The 19,204-nt window shown below is 50.4% G+C and overlaps 2 protein-coding genes and 1 long non-coding RNA gene across 25 annotated transcripts in view; all 3 read left to right on the forward strand.

The window, feature by feature from the left end:
• The window catches only part of ARHGEF9 (Cdc42 guanine nucleotide exchange factor 9), a 184,620-nt gene that overhangs the window by 61,495 nt on the left and 103,921 nt on the right, over window positions 1-19,204 (forward strand). For 2 of the 23 annotated variants that reach the window (XM_080553828.1, XM_080553837.1), the window contains exon 1: window positions 17,861-18,563. The exons of 9 other annotated variants lie outside the window; for them this stretch is intronic. In XM_080553828.1, the coding sequence (XP_080409954.1) occupies window positions 18,555-18,563 (9 nt within the window). In that variant the 5' untranslated portion in view covers window positions 17,861-18,554. Of the gene's footprint in view, window positions 1-4,198; window positions 5,181-17,439; window positions 18,568-19,204 lie in introns of those variants that run through there. 12 more of the 23 variants (XM_080553842.1, XM_080553831.1, XM_080553844.1 and 9 more) reach the window with 12 other exon arrangements.
• LOC308177141 lies at window positions 7,334-12,131 on the forward strand. Its single transcript, XR_013938918.1, has 3 exons — window positions 7,334-11,584; window positions 11,927-11,969; window positions 12,076-12,131. It is a non-coding gene; the product is annotated as an uncharacterized lncRNA (long non-coding RNA).
• Window positions 18,202-18,381, forward strand: LOC308177136 (uncharacterized protein; the record flags this gene model as incomplete). The annotated part of the gene is made up of 1 exon (XM_080553913.1): window positions 18,202-18,381. The coding sequence occupies one exon, from the start codon at window positions 18,202-18,204 to the stop codon at window positions 18,379-18,381; it is 180 nt and encodes a 59-aa protein (XP_080410039.1).

Consider the following 19,204-nt stretch of genomic DNA (forward strand, 5'->3'; position numbering starts at 1 on the left):
TTTTGTAAGAGCTATAGGTTGGTTTTGTCCTGTCCAAACCAGAAGCTTTTTGGCGCTAAAATCAAGCAAAAAGTCCTCTGGGGAGAGCGTCCGGACGGCGTGGCCGTGCCCATTTGGTCATTTACCTCCTTTGCCATAGGAGTACCCTGTGTGGAGCTAGACTGGAATCTGTTTGCACCGTGAGTGCTAAATATAATGTACCAAATAACAGTACCAAACATAAATTAGAAATAACTCTAGTTTGTGCCAAGTATATAGCATATATATATATATATATGTATATGCTATATATATACTTATGCATATAGCATATATATAGCACATATAGTATGTTTCACACGTAGTGGTCTGAACTGGAGAAGTGGCTTCAGAGCAGAGAAATACTACCAAGCTTGGGCTCCCCTGTCCATCCATGCCTCTGTTTCAATACATAACCTTGGGCAAGTCAGGGGAGCTCCTTGTGCACCTGGTTTGCAGCTGCAGTGGGGAGATGAAAATCTTTTTCCTTTTTCTCTGGTGAACAGCAAGATCCTGATCAATTACATCAGAGCAAATCATTTTCCTGCCCTTGTTCAAGTCCTTTAATTTATGACTAAAACTGTCTTTGTGTCAGAGTTGGTTCAGGAGGACGCGTATCTGGGGCTTCTGCGTATGTCATCTCGTATTAAAGAACAAACAATCTACCTTGTAATGTACCACAAATAATAATACTTTGCAAGAGCCTGAAGCACTGCGTTATTGCTCTGCTAATCTGAGAAGCACTGGGCCATTATGAAAGTATTCCATAGGGTTTGTGGCGTGTTTTTTTTTTTTCCCTGAAGGAAGATACTTATTTCATAGCTGTGCAGTGTGGCTGATTGGTTTATAAAGCCATGCTGGCTAATTCCTAGTAGAGGTTAGACAAACTCCCCTCCCTTCTCATTAATTAACCTGTAGGGTTTGGTGCCTTTTCTTTGCAGTTCAGTAGAGACAATGGCTGCGAGAACATATTTGTGCTCTCTGATAGGTAATGAAGAACATCTGCCCGCCGCAGCGATGCAATAACCACTGAGGAAGGGCTCTCCACAGAGCACTGCCAGGCTCCCCCCGATGGAGGCAATTCAGGGCAGGCATCGCCATGGGGAGCTGCTGGCTGGGGGACCGGGGGATGTGCTCCCGTGCCTGCAGCGAGCATTGCAGGGGAGAAGAGGGGTCAAAAGACAGCAGGGGAAATCCCCTCGTAAAGGCAGGAGCCGGGGAAGGAGAGGAGCATCTCTGAAGAAGTTTCCATACCCAGAGAGCAGTTCATAGCGGTATTCTTACGGTGTGGTTAAAGAAAGGCAGCCTTGAACGATCCAGAGGGGATTTTGGCAGCGAGAGGGCATAGTGAAGAAAAGAGATTAGAGGCAGGTGAAATCCTGTGATGCTGCTGTCCTTCCTTCACTGCTCTTGCGGGCTGCAAGGAAATTATCACCCAGTTTGGGATCCCCATCCGTCTCAAGCTGGGGACCTGGACCCGGAGCTGCCCTGTGGTACTGCAGCGTAGCAGTAAATGGGGAGGGAGGGCAGGGCGAGTGGCTGCACGTGTCGGGTCGGGCAGCAGAGTGCCGTGGGGACGCTGTTGAAGTTTTTTGTGTGTTGGTTGCATGGCTCCAAGTGTATGAGATGAGGTACAGGGCTAGAGATTTCTTTTTGCCTTTTCAGCAGCGTGACGTGATAGTTAGCATCCTTCTGCTCGTACCCGTTTGCTTTGCTTTTGAATCAGTCTCTCCAGCTGCAAGTAATTAAGAGAAAAAAGTTGCACACGGAAAAGTGGCATTAATCTAATAATTACAGTACTTACATCAGCCACAACTGCTACCGCAGAGCAGTTTCCAGGTAAACCTTGTCCATGCCTTCACAGCTCTGCTCACCTGAGATTCAACGTGTTATGGACTGGTTCTGTAGGGACAGAGACTTCTGGGGTCTGTGGCAGCTAAAATGTGACCAGACCACAGTTCTTCTGAGAACGAATGGGACATTGTGTTATTAACGAGAAACGTCTGCGTTCTTACGGGGTTTGTCTGCTGGAACAATCCCCAAGACAAACCGAGGACCTGCTCTGCTCCTCAAAATGTTTCAAGCAGTACTGAACTTCTCACTCTCGTTGGTAGCAGAAATGATGTTTTTGTGGGCTAAATCATGGGGAAGGAACCAGTGCGCAAACTTCCAGTGCCCAAATACTGCGCACTGGAGGTTGCCTCTGTTTCCCCTCAGCGGTACGGGTTTTATAACCAGCGCAGTGTCCGCAGCACTACTGCGTGGTGCTGTGCTTGACTCCAGCTCCAGTGCCTCGTTTGAAACACGAAATCTCCGCTGTGTGCTGGCGGGGCTGCCTGCAGCGTGGTCATGTTGGAGCATCCCTGCTCGAATGCCTGGCAGAGGAGCCAAGATGTGAGGCCTTTTCCCCAAATTTTCCCAAAGGGCAGGTTTCTTCCCCTGCTGCGGGGTTGCAGGGAAGCTGGCGGGTGGCTCTTCCTGTACCTGTGGGTCCTCTGGGGTGGGTCCCCTGCCTGCTGTCTGGCCGTTTTATGGAGATGGAGGCAACAAGGGTGTGTTTGCTTGGCGGAGGAAGTGCAGGTGGGTTCTTGGAGGTTTTTGTGCGGCAGAGAATCGCTGCCCAGCTGGTCTGGGCAAGGTTGGATTTGTGTGCAGACGGATGCCGATTCAGGGATTTGGCTAATCTCTGCTTCTTGCTGCCTCTTGTCACCTTCATAGGGATGGAGAATTAACCTGGCAACCTTCGGTTTACTTCCCAAATCTGCTTAGCATAACCAAGGGATAGGAAGTGAAGCAGAGGAATATTAGCCTTATTGATGGGCCTAATCAACAGCTGACAGCGGGAGGAGAGAAAGCGGTGTGATTTCTGCGTGTGTGCAACAAGCCTCAACACAACTCGACCTCCCCCAGATCCACTTCACCAATTAGAGCGACGCGATGGGATGTGCCAGACAAGTGCTCCCTCCGTTCGCACTGCCAGGGTTCAGATGGGTGTCCCTTTGGCTGAAGTCAGTGGAGTTACCGGTACGCTTCGGTGTGGTCTTAAGGTGATCTCGTGCTTAGGAGGGTCCTGTGTTATTCATGTGTATGCTTGACAGTACTGCAGGTCTCTCTTTTGGTATTTCCTTGTAGGGAAAGCATTTACCCTTCAATGACAGGTAACCCGATCATTGCTTTTATTTTCAGTCCAGTTTCTGGAGGAAACATTGCCCATGCATTCGGGACATGTCTGTCCGTCAGTTCTTCCATCCCAGCTCTCCCCACCCCCTATAGCTTTTGAATCGTTGGCGAAATTGCAGTGGATCAGAATGACTTCCCAAATAGGTGATGTATCTCAGGGTTTTGTGAAAACCAGGGCTGCACAACGATGTGGCCATCGCTGTATTATTCAGCAGGGAATTGGACGTCCCTTCCAGGAAGATTTCAGAGATGGGATTTTTCAGACTAGAGCCCTCCTTTGTATAAATAATTTACCCGGATTTTCTGTTACTTAACGTAGGCAGAATTCTGGAGTTTGGGCATCTCTAAGTGTTTGCCTCCTGACTCTTTCTTTTGTCAGCCGTCTCCGGGAATAATGACGGCTGTCAGTGTCTGTATGAAAGGTGATGGGATGTGGCTTGATGTAACTGGAGCAGGCTACGTGGGGCCCAAGTGACACAGAGATGCTGGGCAGCATCCCTTTGCTCTTGCCTGTGCTTTTGTTCCGGCATACTTAAATAAATAAATGAAGACACCTAGGCTCTGGTCCCTCGTACATCCCGCTGACTGGCGCAGGGCTAGCAGAAAGTGGCAGTCACGTGGAGCTGCGTGTTGTTCCCTGACTCAAAATCTTCAGCTGCAGGAAAAATGTTGACTCCTCTGGAGGTCAGGACCGGGAGATTCAAATGCCCTTCTGCCCTTGAGGCAGGAGTGCACGGTAAAAACAACACAACACACCATAACCCTTCAGACAACCCTAAATCCTCTGCGGATGTGATGGAGGAGGTTGCAGCTTCCCTACACGTTTTGCTCTGTCCTGCGCGTGGATCCAGGGTACCCAGGGCAGGATCCCACATAGTCTCCGTGACTTTATCTGCCCTCCCATGCCTCTGGGGCTAGTTGCAGACTTCTCAGGTGCTGGAGAGATGCTGGGACGGCTTCATGGCACTCAGGTGGGTGTCAGCCCTCGTGATGCTCTGCTCCTTCCCAGGGCTGTCGGGCAAGGGGCTGCGGCCACAGCGCAGCAGCCTCTTTGCATGGCCTTGGCCAACCCTTTTTGATCTCTGTGTGTCCTCTGCAATATGGGGAGGGTGATGCTGATGTGAATGTCCTGTCTGGAAGAACCGGGAGGATTCGGTCCTGCTTCAGCCGGCAGTGCCAGTCCAACACACCACCGCCGCCTCTTCCAGGCAGCGCCAGACAGACCGATCTCGGCTCCCCGGCTCGGTGGGCGGCTGTGCTGGCGACAAACACTTCCACGAGCGTCTTTTCTTTCCCAACAGCACGGGGGGCTGTCGTTCCCTCACTCTGACCGAAAAGTCAGGAAAAAGTGATGGGAGTAGGCAGCGGGGATTAAAACCGGGAGGTTTTAACCCAGGTGCCAGAAGCGGAGAGCCCTTCACCAGGCTGCGAGGTTTTGCTCCGGTGGGAAGGGACTTGCCCTGCACATGGAGCAGAGCGAGAGCTCGCTGCCCTTGGGATGCCAGCAAAGCCCCCAGCCCCTTGCTGGGCACAGGGACACGCGGGCTCTGCGGGTCTGGGACCCCGTAGCAGCAGCAGGAGGAGGGCAGGGCACCGGGCGGCGCGGGGACCCTCGCGAAGTTCTTGCGGGGGCCCTTCCCCTCCCTGCCCTCCCCTCCTGCGGAGTTGCAAAGCACGGCAAGGCAGCAAAAAGGACGGCCCCCTCCCCTCAAATCCCTCGGTCTGTGACTGAAAGAAATAACTACGAGCCCAGGTAGTGAGGAGGCTGCTAATAACGTGCTCCCGACAGGCACGGGATTGCCAGGCTGAGGGATGGCTGACTGAAGGCTTCAGGCTAGGGTGGGGGTGGGGGGCTTCTTTTTTTTTTTCCTGCCAGCTCTCGCCAGGCAGTAGGGATTTTTTTTTTCCCCTCCCTGATAATAAGGACATCATCAGAAGCAAGATGCAGTGGCTAAGGGATGGATCAGGAATGGTGAGTTCAGGTAGCTACGTCTTTCTCTTTTCCTCTCATTGCAGTACTTTGAAGGGGAAATAAGCCGCCGTCCTATCTCCCGACTCCTCCTTTACTCCCTGTCCTTGAAACCATTGATCCCCCCGTAGCCATTTTATGGACTCGGTGGTACCAAACAGCCGAGGAGAAGACGGGATGAGAAGGGAGGAAGGAGGGTGTGCGTTCGCCGGGGCGTGGGAGGGGGGGAGAGGCGCTCGGCAGGGGCTGGGGAGGTGGGTTTCGGCAGGGTGGGTCGGGGGCTCGCCGGGGGAAAGCAGAGGGTTTGCCAGGCGCGTGGGTGCGGTGCGAGAGCCAGGGAGAGGACTGAGAGGAGAGGAGCACCGGCCCGGGGATGCCGGCTGGCTGCCGCCGCTGGGACCTGTCAGCTCTGCCCCTTCTGCGGATGATGAGTTGCGGCGCGGGGGGAGGCTGGGTGCTGCCGCGCCGGAGCATCCCTGCCTGGCTCGCGTCGGACTGCCAAGCGCTTCTCCGGAGGGATGAGGCTTGGGGAAAGCAGTTCAAGCAGTGACAGAGGGGAAAAAAAAGACGTTGCCGCTTTGCAGATGTCCTCGCTGTGCCTCGAGTACAGCCCCCAGGGGCTGTATCTGCCAGGAGGGGAACTGGGGCGATTCCCCGCCTTGGCGAGGGTCTCCTCATTCAGAAACTTCCCTGCAAAGAGATGCGGCTGTTACTGAGGTCCTCCTCCCGTCCTCGTACTGCTCGGCTTTGCAGCAGCATTTCCCCTGCTTCCCGTTCCCTGCGCTGGGCTGGCTTTTGTGGGATTTTGTTGTTTTGTTGCGTCCTCCCCTGGGTGCTCGCTGCCCCCGGGGAGCCGCAGGACACCCCAGTGGGCTCGTCCCATGGCCACTGGTGGCATTGGCCCTGCTGGTGTCACCCAGCTCCGTCAGGGGCACCCGGTGGCTGCTGCTGGCAGCAGGGATGGTTTTGGAGCCAGCACAGCAATCCCTGCTGGATCTCTCCTGCTGCCCATCCTCCGCCAGCTCCGTGAGCCCCCTGCGGCTCGCTCCTGCCCTCCATCCCCTCCGAGGCACTTAGAGAGGAGCCCAACGCTTCGTGCTCCTGATGCCAGCACTGGAAGCGTAGTGTGGGGGTGCTGACAGCAGCCTGCGGCAGCCAGCAAATTTGTTAGGGTCCTATTTAAGGCTTGTCTGGCACCCAGCAGGAGTTGGGGGTTTTGCTGCCTGCTCCCACCCTGCAGGCACCCAGGCTTTTTGTTCCATGCGCCTCCCCACATGCGTGCCAGCCTAGCACTTTTCCCCTCTTCGCCGGTGTCCAAGCAACACAAATCGCCTTTCACCCATTTGCTGATTTACATTTTCAGAGATTACCACGCTGAAAGAAAAGTGGTGGTGGAAAAGCTGGCTGGGGCTCTTTCATCCTTTTCCCTTTCCCCCTGGGTGACTGCTGAGCTCTGGCGGAGAGGGGAGGGGATGTGGTGTGGGGCCAGCGCGTTCCTGAGCGACACAGCACCGCACTTGACACTTTCTTGCCCTCTTTATCTTTCGAGCTTCCTTTCTTGTTGATGGCAATAAGGAAGACCTTGTTATTTTCTTCTGATTAGACTAATCTTTGCCTTCTCTTAGACAGAAATTGTAGTGGTTGCTGAATAGCCTGTAATTTAAATTTATTTTTTTTGGAGGGGGGGCAGTCAAACGCTGGTGATTGATTTTGAAGCAGGTTCTGCCCAGGAATTTCCCAATGCTGCTCCATCTAATAAGGGAAAAATGAAAGAGAGGGCTGTGGCTTCTGCATTTTGTGTGCCAGTTTTACAACCTCAGCAGTATTTGAAGATTCTCCGTGTATCTCTTTATCATCTGAAATTAAGGTAAAAAAACGGACCACAAAGCAGAGAAAAGGATCGCAGCACGTGAGGTGAATCCAGCGGAGATCTCTGCAGCAGCTTCTGAGCGGGGAGCCTGCTCGCTGCGGCCCAGGGGGTGCAGGGGGCAAGGAGCCTGGCTGCGCTGCGCAGCCAGGGTCCTGCTGTGACGTTTGGTCCATCCAAACTCTGCTCTCTTTTTTTGCAAGGCAAGGATGACTGGACCAGGTGTCCTGGCCACATGCCAGCGCAGGCAGTTCCATACCGTCAATGCCAGATTTTGCTTGCTGTTACCGTTGGTGAGTTCCTCTGATTTTTAGAGCACTTTTTGTTGGATTGTATTGGTGTGCTCTGCTAAACAAATGAGTCGTCCCACACTAGAAGTAGCTGCATCTCACCGAGTCAGTGTGAGTGTTATCATCTCAGTCTCCTGGCTAAAACGGGCTATAGAAATGCGGAGTGGTTTACTCCTGTTGCTCCCCAGCGAAGGTCGGCCGGCCCGCTCGCACGCACTAGGCTGCCTACCGTATGGCAGGGAGCCTTACCCTTCCATCGAGAGAACACTGGGCCAATTTTCTTGAGCACCGAGCCTCTGAATATGGTTTTTTTGATTGTCTTTTCCCCCTTTGTTATTTTATGTACAGCTCTTAAAGAACAGCAATAGACGTTTATTTTGGATAGCACCCCTGGACTGTGTTCTGCTCGGGCACGTTGGTCTGAACGTAGATTTTAGACTGCTCTGCACTGCACTGTGTTGCTGAAAGGGCTGCTTTCTGTCACTCAGCCCTGCTTGGGTTAAAGAATCGGACCCACTCTGTTAGTCATCTATAAGAAGCATGTCACTATATTTTACAAGTGATAGTACCTTTTGTTCTCATGGCAGGTGGTTCTTTATTTCTAAATTAGCCCCTTAAACCTAGCTATTATTCCATAATATTAAGCTGTCGGGGCTTCTTTTTTTCTCCTTTGCATGTGCTGCTTTCCGTTTTTTAAACAATTAATCTTTTGCCAATTATGCTAGCATCCCATGAGGGTATTTTACATGCTTCATTGGCACTAAGTTGCTAAACTCTGCTAGTATCTGTTTTTAACCCTGAAAGATGAAACTAATTGTCATTGGTAGTGATGAGAATAAATCTACACATCTGATCAGCATTGCAAGTGCGGTGATTCTTTGGGTAGGTCTGCACAGAGAATATTGATCCGGCATGATAATGAAACGAGTTGGTTTAAATCACGCCGTAACACAACCTTTTATGGAATAGTGTTTTTTAATCTGATAAGGACAGAGCTTTTTTTCCCCAAGCCTTTGTATTTAATAAAGGAAAAACAAGCTTGCCTCTTCGTTTTTACTTCCACACATAGAGTCTAAATCTGTACTTAATGTTGTGCCTGTGAAAGTCAAAGAGAGTGCAGCCATTAGCTTCAATACGTAGAGTCCCAGTCTTTTCTTTTTCAGCCACATACAGACATATTTTTACAGTGCATGTTGGTCAAACATTTAAAATCAATTTGTTGTTGAAATTTTACATCGCTGTCAGAAGCAGAAAGTAAGCTATTGTAAATCACCACAACGTTGAAAAAGATTTCAGTGCATAAAAGTGCCAAGTGCGGGGAGCCGTGACGATGTCCATGAACAGGGCAGGTCAGCAGGCAGGAAACTTCCTTCCATTTTTCCTTGCTGATTCTTCTTCACTTGCCAGTCTGCAAATCAAAGCAGATTTAAAGTAGAAAGACTCTTTGCAGTCCGTAATCCTGAAAAGCTCAGTGTGAAGCTGGGAGAAGAGAAGGGCAAGAAAGCAGTTTGGGTTGGGTTTTCATTTTCGAAAATGTGGATAAGCAAATGCAGTGGGGAGGGGGAAGCCAGGCTGGCATGGGATGGGGAAAGGGTCTTTCCATGTCCAGGCACTGGCAAAGAGTGGGACCTGGGAGGCCCAGAGCACCCTGCGCTCCCCCAGCGGTGGAGGGGAGCTGTCTGGTTGGTCATCGCCGTACTCTGCAGCCTGAGCAAGGGGGGCCGTTCCTACAAGAGTGGCTTTTGGAAAGTTTCGTCCCACTCATCCTGGCATCTGTTGTCATCGAAGGTTGGTATTTGGGCTGCGAGAGCTCTGCACGCACTGCAGAACTTTGCGCGTGCTGCAGTGTCATATAGCTCCCAAAGGCTTATGTCCGTGCTACCAAGTGCATTTCTCTGGGGGATTTTTTCTCTCCTATGTGGTTTCTGTTCTGTTTTCCATTTCACTTCCAGTTCTGGGCTTCTACAATCTGTCTGTGAAGCCCCCCACTGGCATTGCTGTAAGAGTGTGCAGTAAATGTCCAGGTTAAGAAGGAGTAGATGTTACAGGAAATAAAGCTATTTGGATAAATACCAGATATATGCTGGTGATTGCCCTTGTGTCAGTCCCAGGGCTGGTGAGGAGAAGGCCTGGCTCTAGTACCATGAGCAAACCATGGCTCCGTGCCCTGCTTCCTACCTGCTGGGTAACAGGCGTGACGATAACTTCTCTGCCTCCTGGGATATCTCCACGATTCATCGGGGATATCTGGAAAACCCTTCGAGACCATTGCTTGGAGGGTACCATAGAAATACAAAACTGTATTTTGTATAGCGTCGAGCAGGATGCACTCACTGGAAAGCCAAAAGTCCCTCTCTCCCTCCTGCTTCGAGGTTTCGGTGTTGGAGCACAGCACACCTGGTAAAACCCAGCGGGTTTTTAACTGCTGAGAACCCGATTTCCTTGTGTACGGGCAGAGAGTTTTTTCTTTTTTTAAAGACTTCTTGAAAAATCTCTGAAATGCTTCAAGCTAACATCTTAATGTATTTATGACATTAGCTGCTTCTGCTCCAGAACGGTTGCTCTGAATCTCTTTGAGCCGGGCTGTTATTTTGAACATGACTAATTCCCTGAGTGACTAAGCTCTTAGATAATAGGAAAAATTCATCAAGTTATCTCAGTCTCCAGTAGTTCCTATTGTTATGAAAAGGCATCTTATCAAGAAATAAATAAATAACGCTTCCTGTTATGTAACGTGGGCAGGGAAGGAGGAATATTGCTGGAGGATGGCAGAAGTGTCGTACCTGGGAGTAGTTCCAGGCTGTGAAATCCCTAATGCCTGTTCCAGTGAGCCGGTGTGCGTGCGGAGCCTGGCTGTTGCTCCGGAGCTCTGGTTATCTCTCCCTGAACCCCCAGGGTTGGGTTTGTATGCAGAAGTGCTTTCTGTTCAGCTGGGATCCCAGCTTTTCTCTCCCCATGTCTGCCATGCTACAGGGTTCCTTGGGTTTAACCCAAGATGACGTTGGGCATGTGCTAAATCACACTGCACCTTCACTACCATCGTTTTTTCTCTTTTAATGCTGATATTATGGATGATAGAACGGAGTGTTTCATGTTCTATTCATATATCTACTGAGATCCTGCTGGAATTGCTGCTTCATTAGGTTGTCTTGCGTTGTTTTCTTCATTACGTGTCAGATTCAATAGACAACCCCCTCTCCTTTTTGGGGGGGAGGCAGAGAGAAGGAGAAAATGATTTATATAAAATAAGTCTCAGGCTCTAGGTTAATTTGTGTGAAGAACATGAGACCCGTGGGTCAGCCTCTTAATCAGATGGTTTTTTTCTTTTCTCAATATCTTGACAAGGAGCAATCCAGGGCAGCTAAAACCGCCAGAGTGGCGGAAGGGGTTTGAGGAGGGCTGCAAGGAGCTGGAGGTGACTTCTTCCCTTCCTTACCCTTCTTGCCTGAAGCAGGGCCGTGGCTTCTGCTCCCGCCTGCCGCAGCGCCGTGTCGTGACCCTCAGTAAGTCACAGGATCGTGCCTGGGCTCTGCTTTCCTAAAATGTACACGGTGGAAAACTTGCTGTTTCCCTCAGAATAAGCTCTGGCTGACTGAGCAGCAGAAAGAAGTTGAAGTCCCAACAGTAAGTACTGCGTCAGGGCTCCCAAATTCATAAGCCTTTGTATTTCTCGTGGTGTGCTGGGGCAGCGCCCGGCCTGGCCATGCCGAGGTGGTGATGATCTGATCCACAGAGAGTGGCGAGCCCTCACGCAGGAGAGCTGCTCATTAAACCCACGCTTTCTGCAAGGTCAGTCAAGAAAGAAGAGCTGGAAACTTCCTCTTCTCTTCTGCCGTTTCCTCCAGGTAGTTTCTGACACAGCTATTAGCATGTGCGTCGTGGATTGTGCTGTTTCCGTGCTGCCCAGTATCTCGCTCTTGCACTGCTAATTGCTGGACCTCCGCAGGCTCAGGCAGGTGAAAATATTCTTTTAGGGTTGCTTTTTAACTGTATAGGAAATGCGGCGTGCTGGGTTTCAAAGAATCTTCCCGGGTTGTGTCAAAACTGAAGAAGACCCTTTGATTCTCATTCTGAAGAGCTTTCTCTTCTCTGCTTCTGTGCAGCTGTGTTTCTCAGGGACTGCATCAGGGACACTGACCCTGGGTTTAATGCCATAATTTCTCGTGGGTGATGGCTTTTTTTCACTTACCACTTTGTCCAGGGGTGTGTAGTTGTGAAGACCCCCACGATTTAATTTCAGAAGCGCTGGAGTTCCTGTAAGTGTGCCTGGGGGGGAGCAGTGGAAGGAAGGGACTTGTCTTGGGTTTTTCTGCAGGTCGGGCTTTGGGCTTTTTGGTCTTATTTTCAAGCTCAACAGCAAGCTCCTAAGCCTGAGATGTAAACTTAAGAAGTAAATGTCTGTGCATGTTTTGGGGCCAGTTTTTCAGACAAAAGAGAGCTTATGTAAGGTTACAACGAATGTCTGAACGTTGATGGGTCATCTTCTAAACTGAACTTTCTCAGCCCCTGCAGTCTTTTTCTGTGACCAGGGTAATTGATGTTACTTTGTCTGATTTCTGCTCGATTTGAAGCTTTTTTTTTTTTCTTTTCCAAAACTGGGAGTCTGAAGATGTTTCTACAGTTCCAGCTGGGATGTGGAACAGATGTACGTAGAAGGGAAAGCAACATGATCGCCAGGGGCATGAGATTTTAGTCTTTCTTAATGCTTTAAGTTCATATAAACTTAAAAATAGAAGTTTCCTTTTTCTCAGTGGTATCCAGACAAGCCCAATGGAATCAACCCCCTAGACGGGCACTCTCCCCATGCCATCTGAGCTTGGATTTGTGTAGTGTTACAAACGCTATGAAACCTGATGATAGCAGCACATGGCTCCTCGTTGTGGCACAGCAAATTCTGGGGAGAGCCTTGCATCTCTGTGTGCACTGTCACCGTGCCGGGATGCAGGTGACACCCCGTCAGGGTGCCCTGCAAGAAGCCTCTGGGCACCTTGTCAGACCCCAGTGACATGGCTTTGGCTTTATCTCCCCCTCCCAGTATCATGCAAGTGATTTAATTCAACAGAGCACAACCTGCTGAGACGCTGGATCCGTTTGCAGAAGGAATCAGCATTAACTGAGGTCTCCAGATGTGGTCCAAGGCCAGCCTTGGTTAGTGTCTGACATGTCACTGCTGCCCTGTGCTCAGGGCGTCAAGACTCGGGCATCTGGAACGTGGTCAGTTTTCAAGAGGGCTGCTGGACAAGTACGTCGCAACCTCCTTGGGCTTCCTGTGATTGTTGTCTGGCTCTTTGTATTAAATTATATGGTCATAAATAAATTGATCTCTGCACTGGGGACATAATTGTGTTGTATAACACTTCTTGTTTGCTGAGATAAATTTAGAACAGGTGAAGAATGGGAAAGAGTTCATCTGCTGCAGCTGGCCTGGGCTCTCTATGTCTGTGTATGTAACACATCTACCAAGGGGTGACCTTTGAAGTTCAGAGTGGTGCTTCCCATCTTGTGGTGAAATTCTTGTTTTTTGTTTTCACGGAATACTTAGAGCAGTGACCCAGAGATGCTCAGGTCCATCCCTGTAGCCTCTGAGCTTTGTGTAATGCTCTTGGCCAGTCGTTCGTGCAGGTTAAGCAACACAGCCAAGTCAACCTCCAGCAGTGCACTGTGCTCTCTAAACATTGCAGAAGTGGGCTTAGAAATGTACCTTACGCTTTTTCCTGCACTTTTAGCCTTGCTGCAAGAGCGGCTTGCTTCGTGGGTCATGCTCTGCGGCATTCCCCATCTGCCTTCTCTCCCCTTCCACTGCTTCGCATGCTCTCATCTCAGCCTTCTCCTCAGCGGTTCTCCCTCTGAAGTCTATTTCTGCCTTGCAGCTTTTGAGATCATCATCTTATCCTTGCCCCCCTCTCCTTCTTTCCCCTTTGTCTTTCTATAATTGCATTTTATGTTAGTTCTCTAAATGAATCATTTGCTTGTCTAGCTATGCTGTGAATTTGCTAAAGCATCTCATGCAGTTCAAAGGGAAGAGGCTGATCAAGGCTGAGCTTGTTGCTGTCACCTCACCACCTTGCTTTCGTGTTTCTCTTTCTGGTAGAGGACACTCAAGCTGCTGTGGGACAGAGGGTGAGGTGAAGTGGAAACTTCTAAGGGAGAAAGGTAGAGCAAAAGGAAAAGTAAGAAGGGCAAAAGAGAGAAGTAGAGGAAGTTACTGGAAGAAAGTCCCAAGTTTATGTGGACAGTGAGGAAACTGCATTTGAAAGATGGAGTGGGCAGGCAAGGAACAGCAGGCAACTGGAAAATGTAATGTTAACTTCCAGAATCAGCACCATGAGTCCACATCTGTACAGATAGTCGTCCTATTGAAGAAAATCATCCTTTTGGGGAAGTTTAGCAAATCGTAATCCCACTAGCCCTTAATCTCTGAAACCCTGAGCTAGTTCCTGGCTAGATTTAGAAACAAAACACATGCATTTGATGGTCCTTGCCTAATCTCTAATAGAGCCGATGACTCAAACCCCACCCCGGAGCCTGGCAGGGCGGGCAGCAGCCGGTACGTGCCCAGCAGATGGGACTGGAGAGGAGCAGCTGCACGGCCCCTGCCCACACATCCCTGGGTACCACTGCTGCTCATTCCTCCTCATGGGCAGTGTTACTGGGCTCAAATGAAAAGTTCAAATTCCTTTCATAGCGCCCTGTAGGTCTGAGATGTGGCTTGTGCTCCAAACGGGAGCACAGCAGAAGGAACTGAAGCTGCTCAGGACCGAAGATCGCCGGCAGCTGTTTTCCCCTCATCCAGACCAACTCCCCTATCGCTATATTCCCACTCAGCACCACGAGCGAGCCCAGGATCTGTTCGAAACTTTCACAGATTCACCAAAAGGTTGCTCTCTGTTGGCTGGCTGCTGAGCGTGTTTTCTGGGCCCGGCAGAGCTGCGATGCTCGCGGCAAATCCCCGAGCTCAGCCCGCTGCTTCCCTACAGCTGCGTCGGGTAAGTCGCTGGGGCTGTCTTGGGGTTGCGAGTGCTTTGTTTTTGCCATTAACAGAAGGTGGAGCTGGTGTTAGGAAAGCACAGATGCCTCTGCGTGTCCAAGAGGCTGCTGCAGTGTAGGTTGTTAATTCGTGCAGGGGATCTACAGCAGAGCGGGGAACTGAAGCTGAAATCCCGTACTGCCGCCTGCCTCTGGACTATCCTGCCAGCTCATGCAGAGACGGTGTGCCTGGCAGTAGGAGTTGGATATAAGACCTTTAAGCGTTCAAATTCTGAGCCCTTGTTCCCGAGTTGTAGCTGTTCTCGTTTAGCTGAAAGCGGTGGGTTGTGCTAATTGCCTGAGACATCCGTTGGAGGGAGTCGTGTCACATGGCTGAGCCCAAGGTGTCGCGCACACCGGGTGGAGGGATGGCATCACCTGCTTCAGAGGCATGCCTCGAAATTGCCATTATTGTAATTAATGGTACGAGGACGGCCCTTCTGCTTGGTCATTTGGCAGTCCCGAAAACACCGTCTCTGTGTACGTGTGCGTACAGGTTTATGTGGCTCTCTCTGTACGTATGTGATGTACTAGTGGAAGTCCCGACTCCACCCTTACCGATGTGACTGGCGGAGGGTCGCTGAAGTTCAAAGCTGCTTTCTCATGCAGAAGCAGCCATCCCTGGCCTTGCATTACAAACCATGCTCCTGAGAGCTTCTGTAAGGTCAGGGCGTGTGCTGTGCTGCAAGGGCAGGTGGTGTTTTATATAACTGTTACACGCCTTTTCTTCTCATGCCTTAGTTTAACTCTATTCAGAAGATTAGACTAAACTTTTCAGAAAGCATTACATCAAGTTAAACTTCGGGGTGGTTTTATATAAACCTCTGATGTGTAGGTGTTCTTTTTCAGCGAGGCTTCCAAGAGAAAGTATCATCCATTTCCCTAGTAAAATTAACATTTAGCGCACGCAGAAGGCATGGGAAATTATATAAGGCAGCAAGTACCACTGGGAATACTGTGAATAATTTAAACGGGAGCCTCTATGCAGTAAATCTGTTTGTGCTGATCAACCTTGTTCCACGCCCAGCCTTCACGGGAGCCCGCTGTTTACATCCACGTGCAGCCGGCACCCGGCACTTCCCTGCCCGATGTTTCGGGGCGTTCGCTCTGGAGGGGGGCGCGGGGAGGACGGAGCCTTCGGGCATCTCCCCTGGCCCCTGCGGCCGGCAGGGAGGGACGGCAGCGGGGTCCCCGCAGCCATCGCCCAGCTGCTGGTGACGCACGAGCTGCATGTGGGGTGAGGGATGGAGGGGGACCTCCTGCCTGCGGCTGGCAGCGGTACAGGCAGGGGGCTGGCTTCGGAGCCTCTATTTATAATCTCTGCCCTCCCCTCTGCTGTGAGTGGCTCGGCGCTTGCAGGATGACTGCCTGAGACCTGCCAGGCACATCGCTCGTAATGAAATCCTCTTTTTCAGCTACGGAAATGGCTATTGAGCATGTGTGGTAGCTGCTGCACTGTTTTTCTGGATGTTTCTCAGGCCCCTGCTGCTTTTAGCTGCCCAGTTTTTGGACCCCCACCCTGATCCTACACATGGAGGCACCAAGAATCCCGTTCTTGGTGGTGGGAGGATGCAAACAGCATGGGCTGTGCCAGCAGGGGCATCTGTGGAGTTGGGAGAAGGGAGAAAACCTCCGCATTGCTTTCCATAGAAGTAAAGCTGAGTCTGAGCCTCCTTCCGTGCTCATTCCAGTTTATAGGAAAAGATTCACTGGCCATAAAGGTGCCTCTACATTTGGGCCCCTTGCAGGTTTTGGAGGGGTCACTGTTATTGCTGAGAGCAAAACTGGAATTTCCTGGACTTCCATGGGAGTTCAGAGCTGGGCTTTGGAAAATTGCCCGAATTATTTTGGGAAGGGATGGTGACTATAATAAATGCACCACATCTATAATTTGGTTGCTGTTCTGATTGCCTGTCTAATGCAAATTTAGACCAGACTGCTTATCCTAAAAATGCATACATGATGGGAAATGCAGGTGTGGATCCCGGTGTTGCAGCAGATCCATCACCTGGGCACAGCCTGACAAGTGCTGACATATGTGGTCAGGGCTGGGTCTAGAGCGGTTTTTTGTAAACATGCAAGTGAAAAGTCTCCCCTCACAGTCCTCATGTAGGAGAGAGACTCTGAACAGAAGGAAGGCGCAGCAGAGCCCCTGTCATCGCCTCCCTGGGCAATCTCTCCTCTTTTGGGGGTATATGTAGAAAAGGCGTGCTCCTTTTGAGGGAGCCTTCCAGCAGAGGGGGAGAATAAAATGAGCCTTGCAGCAAGGAGCTGGGTTTAGCATGGGTCTGAATGGTAAGCTGGGGTAGGAGCATAATCTGACCTGTTCCTTCCTGATGACAAAAGTACCTGCCCTGGAAGGATGCTGTGATGGGAAAAACGCTGCCTCTCAGTAGGGTGAGGCAGCTCCCGGCCACGTCTGCTCAGGTGTCAAACACCAAAGTCCTCCCGAGCTCTTGTTACAGGAGAACAGAGCAACGGCTCGTTTGGTGCGTTTTGGCTCCGTGTCTGTGTGAGTGCCCCGGGTCTGTTTGGGGCAGCGCTCCTGGAACGCGCCCATGATCAGCCCCCGTGCGCACATTTCAGTGTGTAATGCATAGGCATTGGCAGCATCGCTATATTTGTCTCTGCCTGTAAAATCATTTGCTTTTTCCAGCTGAGCGCATCTTTTTCTGTGTGTGTGTGTGATGCCTCTTGAAGGTAACTGCTGGGTCTGGGACCTGAGAGCAAGGTTTGGGATAGCAACTGGCATCTGGACCATAAATGTTGAGTGTCTGCGTGAATTTAATGTCGGAATCGGCATTTCTTGTTGCTGTGGAAGGAATAAAGATCCCCCCCCTGCTCTGCCTTCACGCAGCTCTATCTGTAGAATCAGAATTCAATTTATAAAGAAAAGCAGTGCAGTGCTGAGCAGAGGCTAAGCGATGTGCTTGTGACAGGCTGGTGTGCACAGCACTGCGCAGAGCTGAGAAGTGATTTTCCCCCTCCAAAATTCCCCCATTACAGGCTCACGGCGAATTTCCACGTTGCGAGGGGCTGCCTTTTCGTTAGTTCGGCTGCTTCGCTTCCCCGCTCTTCCTCCTGCTCCCATACCTGATCTGAGCAGGCTCCGAGCAGCACGGGCTCTGTCTGCAGGTCTTTAATATTTCCCATCCGAAGCTTAGCGCGGGCGGTGCAGACGGGGCAGAGGTGTCCCCGCTGTACGGCGCCGGCGGCGAGCGGGATCTGCGTCGCACAGAAAGCCTGGAGACGCCTCTCCTGGAGCTCAGCACCGGCACCCGACCGCCGCACCAGCTTCCCAGCCCCACGTACGGCTCTTTTTTTTTTCCGAACCGCCGCAAAAGCAGCCGGGCAGACATGCCTGCATGGCGCTCCCCGTCACGGCGGGCGGAAGATGCGCGTATTTATGGAGCCAGCGCTTCCTTTTGCGTTTGACTGACAGCCAGGATCCCTTCGCTGCCTGGTCACTGGAGCTGATTTGTATGCGCAAGGGTCCGCCTCGCACCGAGAGATGCAGCCGCAGCAGCTTGCAGAGCTGTCACACTCACACAGGCTTCTTATCTGCACTGGCTTGACGAATTAAAAAGCAAGCCAGCCAGCAAGAGCGAGACCGGGAGAGAGAGGGGGGAAGAGAGAGAGAGAGAAGCTTGCAGACAGCGCTCGCTTTCTTTTCCTAAAGGAAGGATTTTGCATCTTTAGTGCTCACTGGTTGTGATGATGCTTCACTTAGCGGGCTCCAGAATGAGCTAGAGACAGCAGATAGGGGGATAAACTCAAAGCAGACCACAAACCATTCCGAGCAAAACCAAAACCAGGAACAGTTTTCTCCTTTATTCTAGCATGGTGGATGTATGGACAGTCTTACAGAGCAGAGGTTGACTTCTCCAAATCTGCCAGCCCCACATCTCGAACACTACAGTGTTCTGCATTGCACCATGACCTTGGATGTTCAAACGGTGGTCGTTTTTGCAGTGATTGTGGTGCTATTGCTTGTGAATGTCATACTCATGTTCTTCCTGGGCACTCGTTAAATGGATTTTTTCTCCTGAGCTGTTGGGGGCTACTACTTCCACTAGCAATTCAACAAGAGAGCAAGAGCGAGAGAGAGAGAGAGAAAGGAGAGAGAGAGAGAGAGAGAGAAAGAGAGAGAGATTTCTTACTGAGGGGGGAAACGCGTTGAGCTTCAACATGGCCTCGCTGTGATATGTATGACGTTGGTATATTATCTCTCCCTAAATCTTTTGTCATGTCTTGTCTTTTAAGTATGCCTGTAAGTGTAGCTGCTTTTGCCTGGGTTTTAAATGTGATAAATAATAGTAATAATCCATTCATATATCGTTCTGTGCTAGAGAGATAGAGCTATACATATTTAGTTAGAAGCAGAGTGAAAATATCGTTCTGTAATAAGCACTGCCTGTGTTATTTTGCTTCCTTTAAAATATAGACTCAAGTTAATAATAAGTCATTTTGTTCGAAATTTCTAGCAAGCAGTTAATGTGCAATGTCTGTGAGAGTAACCATGTAGCTGCCAGGTGAGAGGTGGTGTGTGCAATTGAATCGAGCTCTGGACATTTTTAAGGGGGGATGAGAAATCCTATTAAAGGATTAAATCTTTGCTAAAATAACATTCAGGCACAAAAAGGGGAGACAATCTCTTAATTTCTTTATTTATCTGTGTTGCCTTGATGATCTGACTTGATTTCTCAATATTCAGCCCAAAAGCCTCCAAATTCTACGTCCACACTGATATAACCTGCTCCTTTCTTTAAAGATGTGAGAGGGATTGAAACATAACTGCTGGTCTTTTTTTCTGTTCGTACGTCTTTTCTATCTTGGCAAATTGGGAAGGAGGAA

The sequence above is a fragment of the Anser brachyrhynchus genome (assembly GCF_964034855.1).
Source record: "Anser brachyrhynchus genome assembly, chromosome: 13".
Taxonomy (NCBI): domain Eukaryota; kingdom Metazoa; phylum Chordata; class Aves; order Anseriformes; family Anatidae; genus Anser; species Anser brachyrhynchus.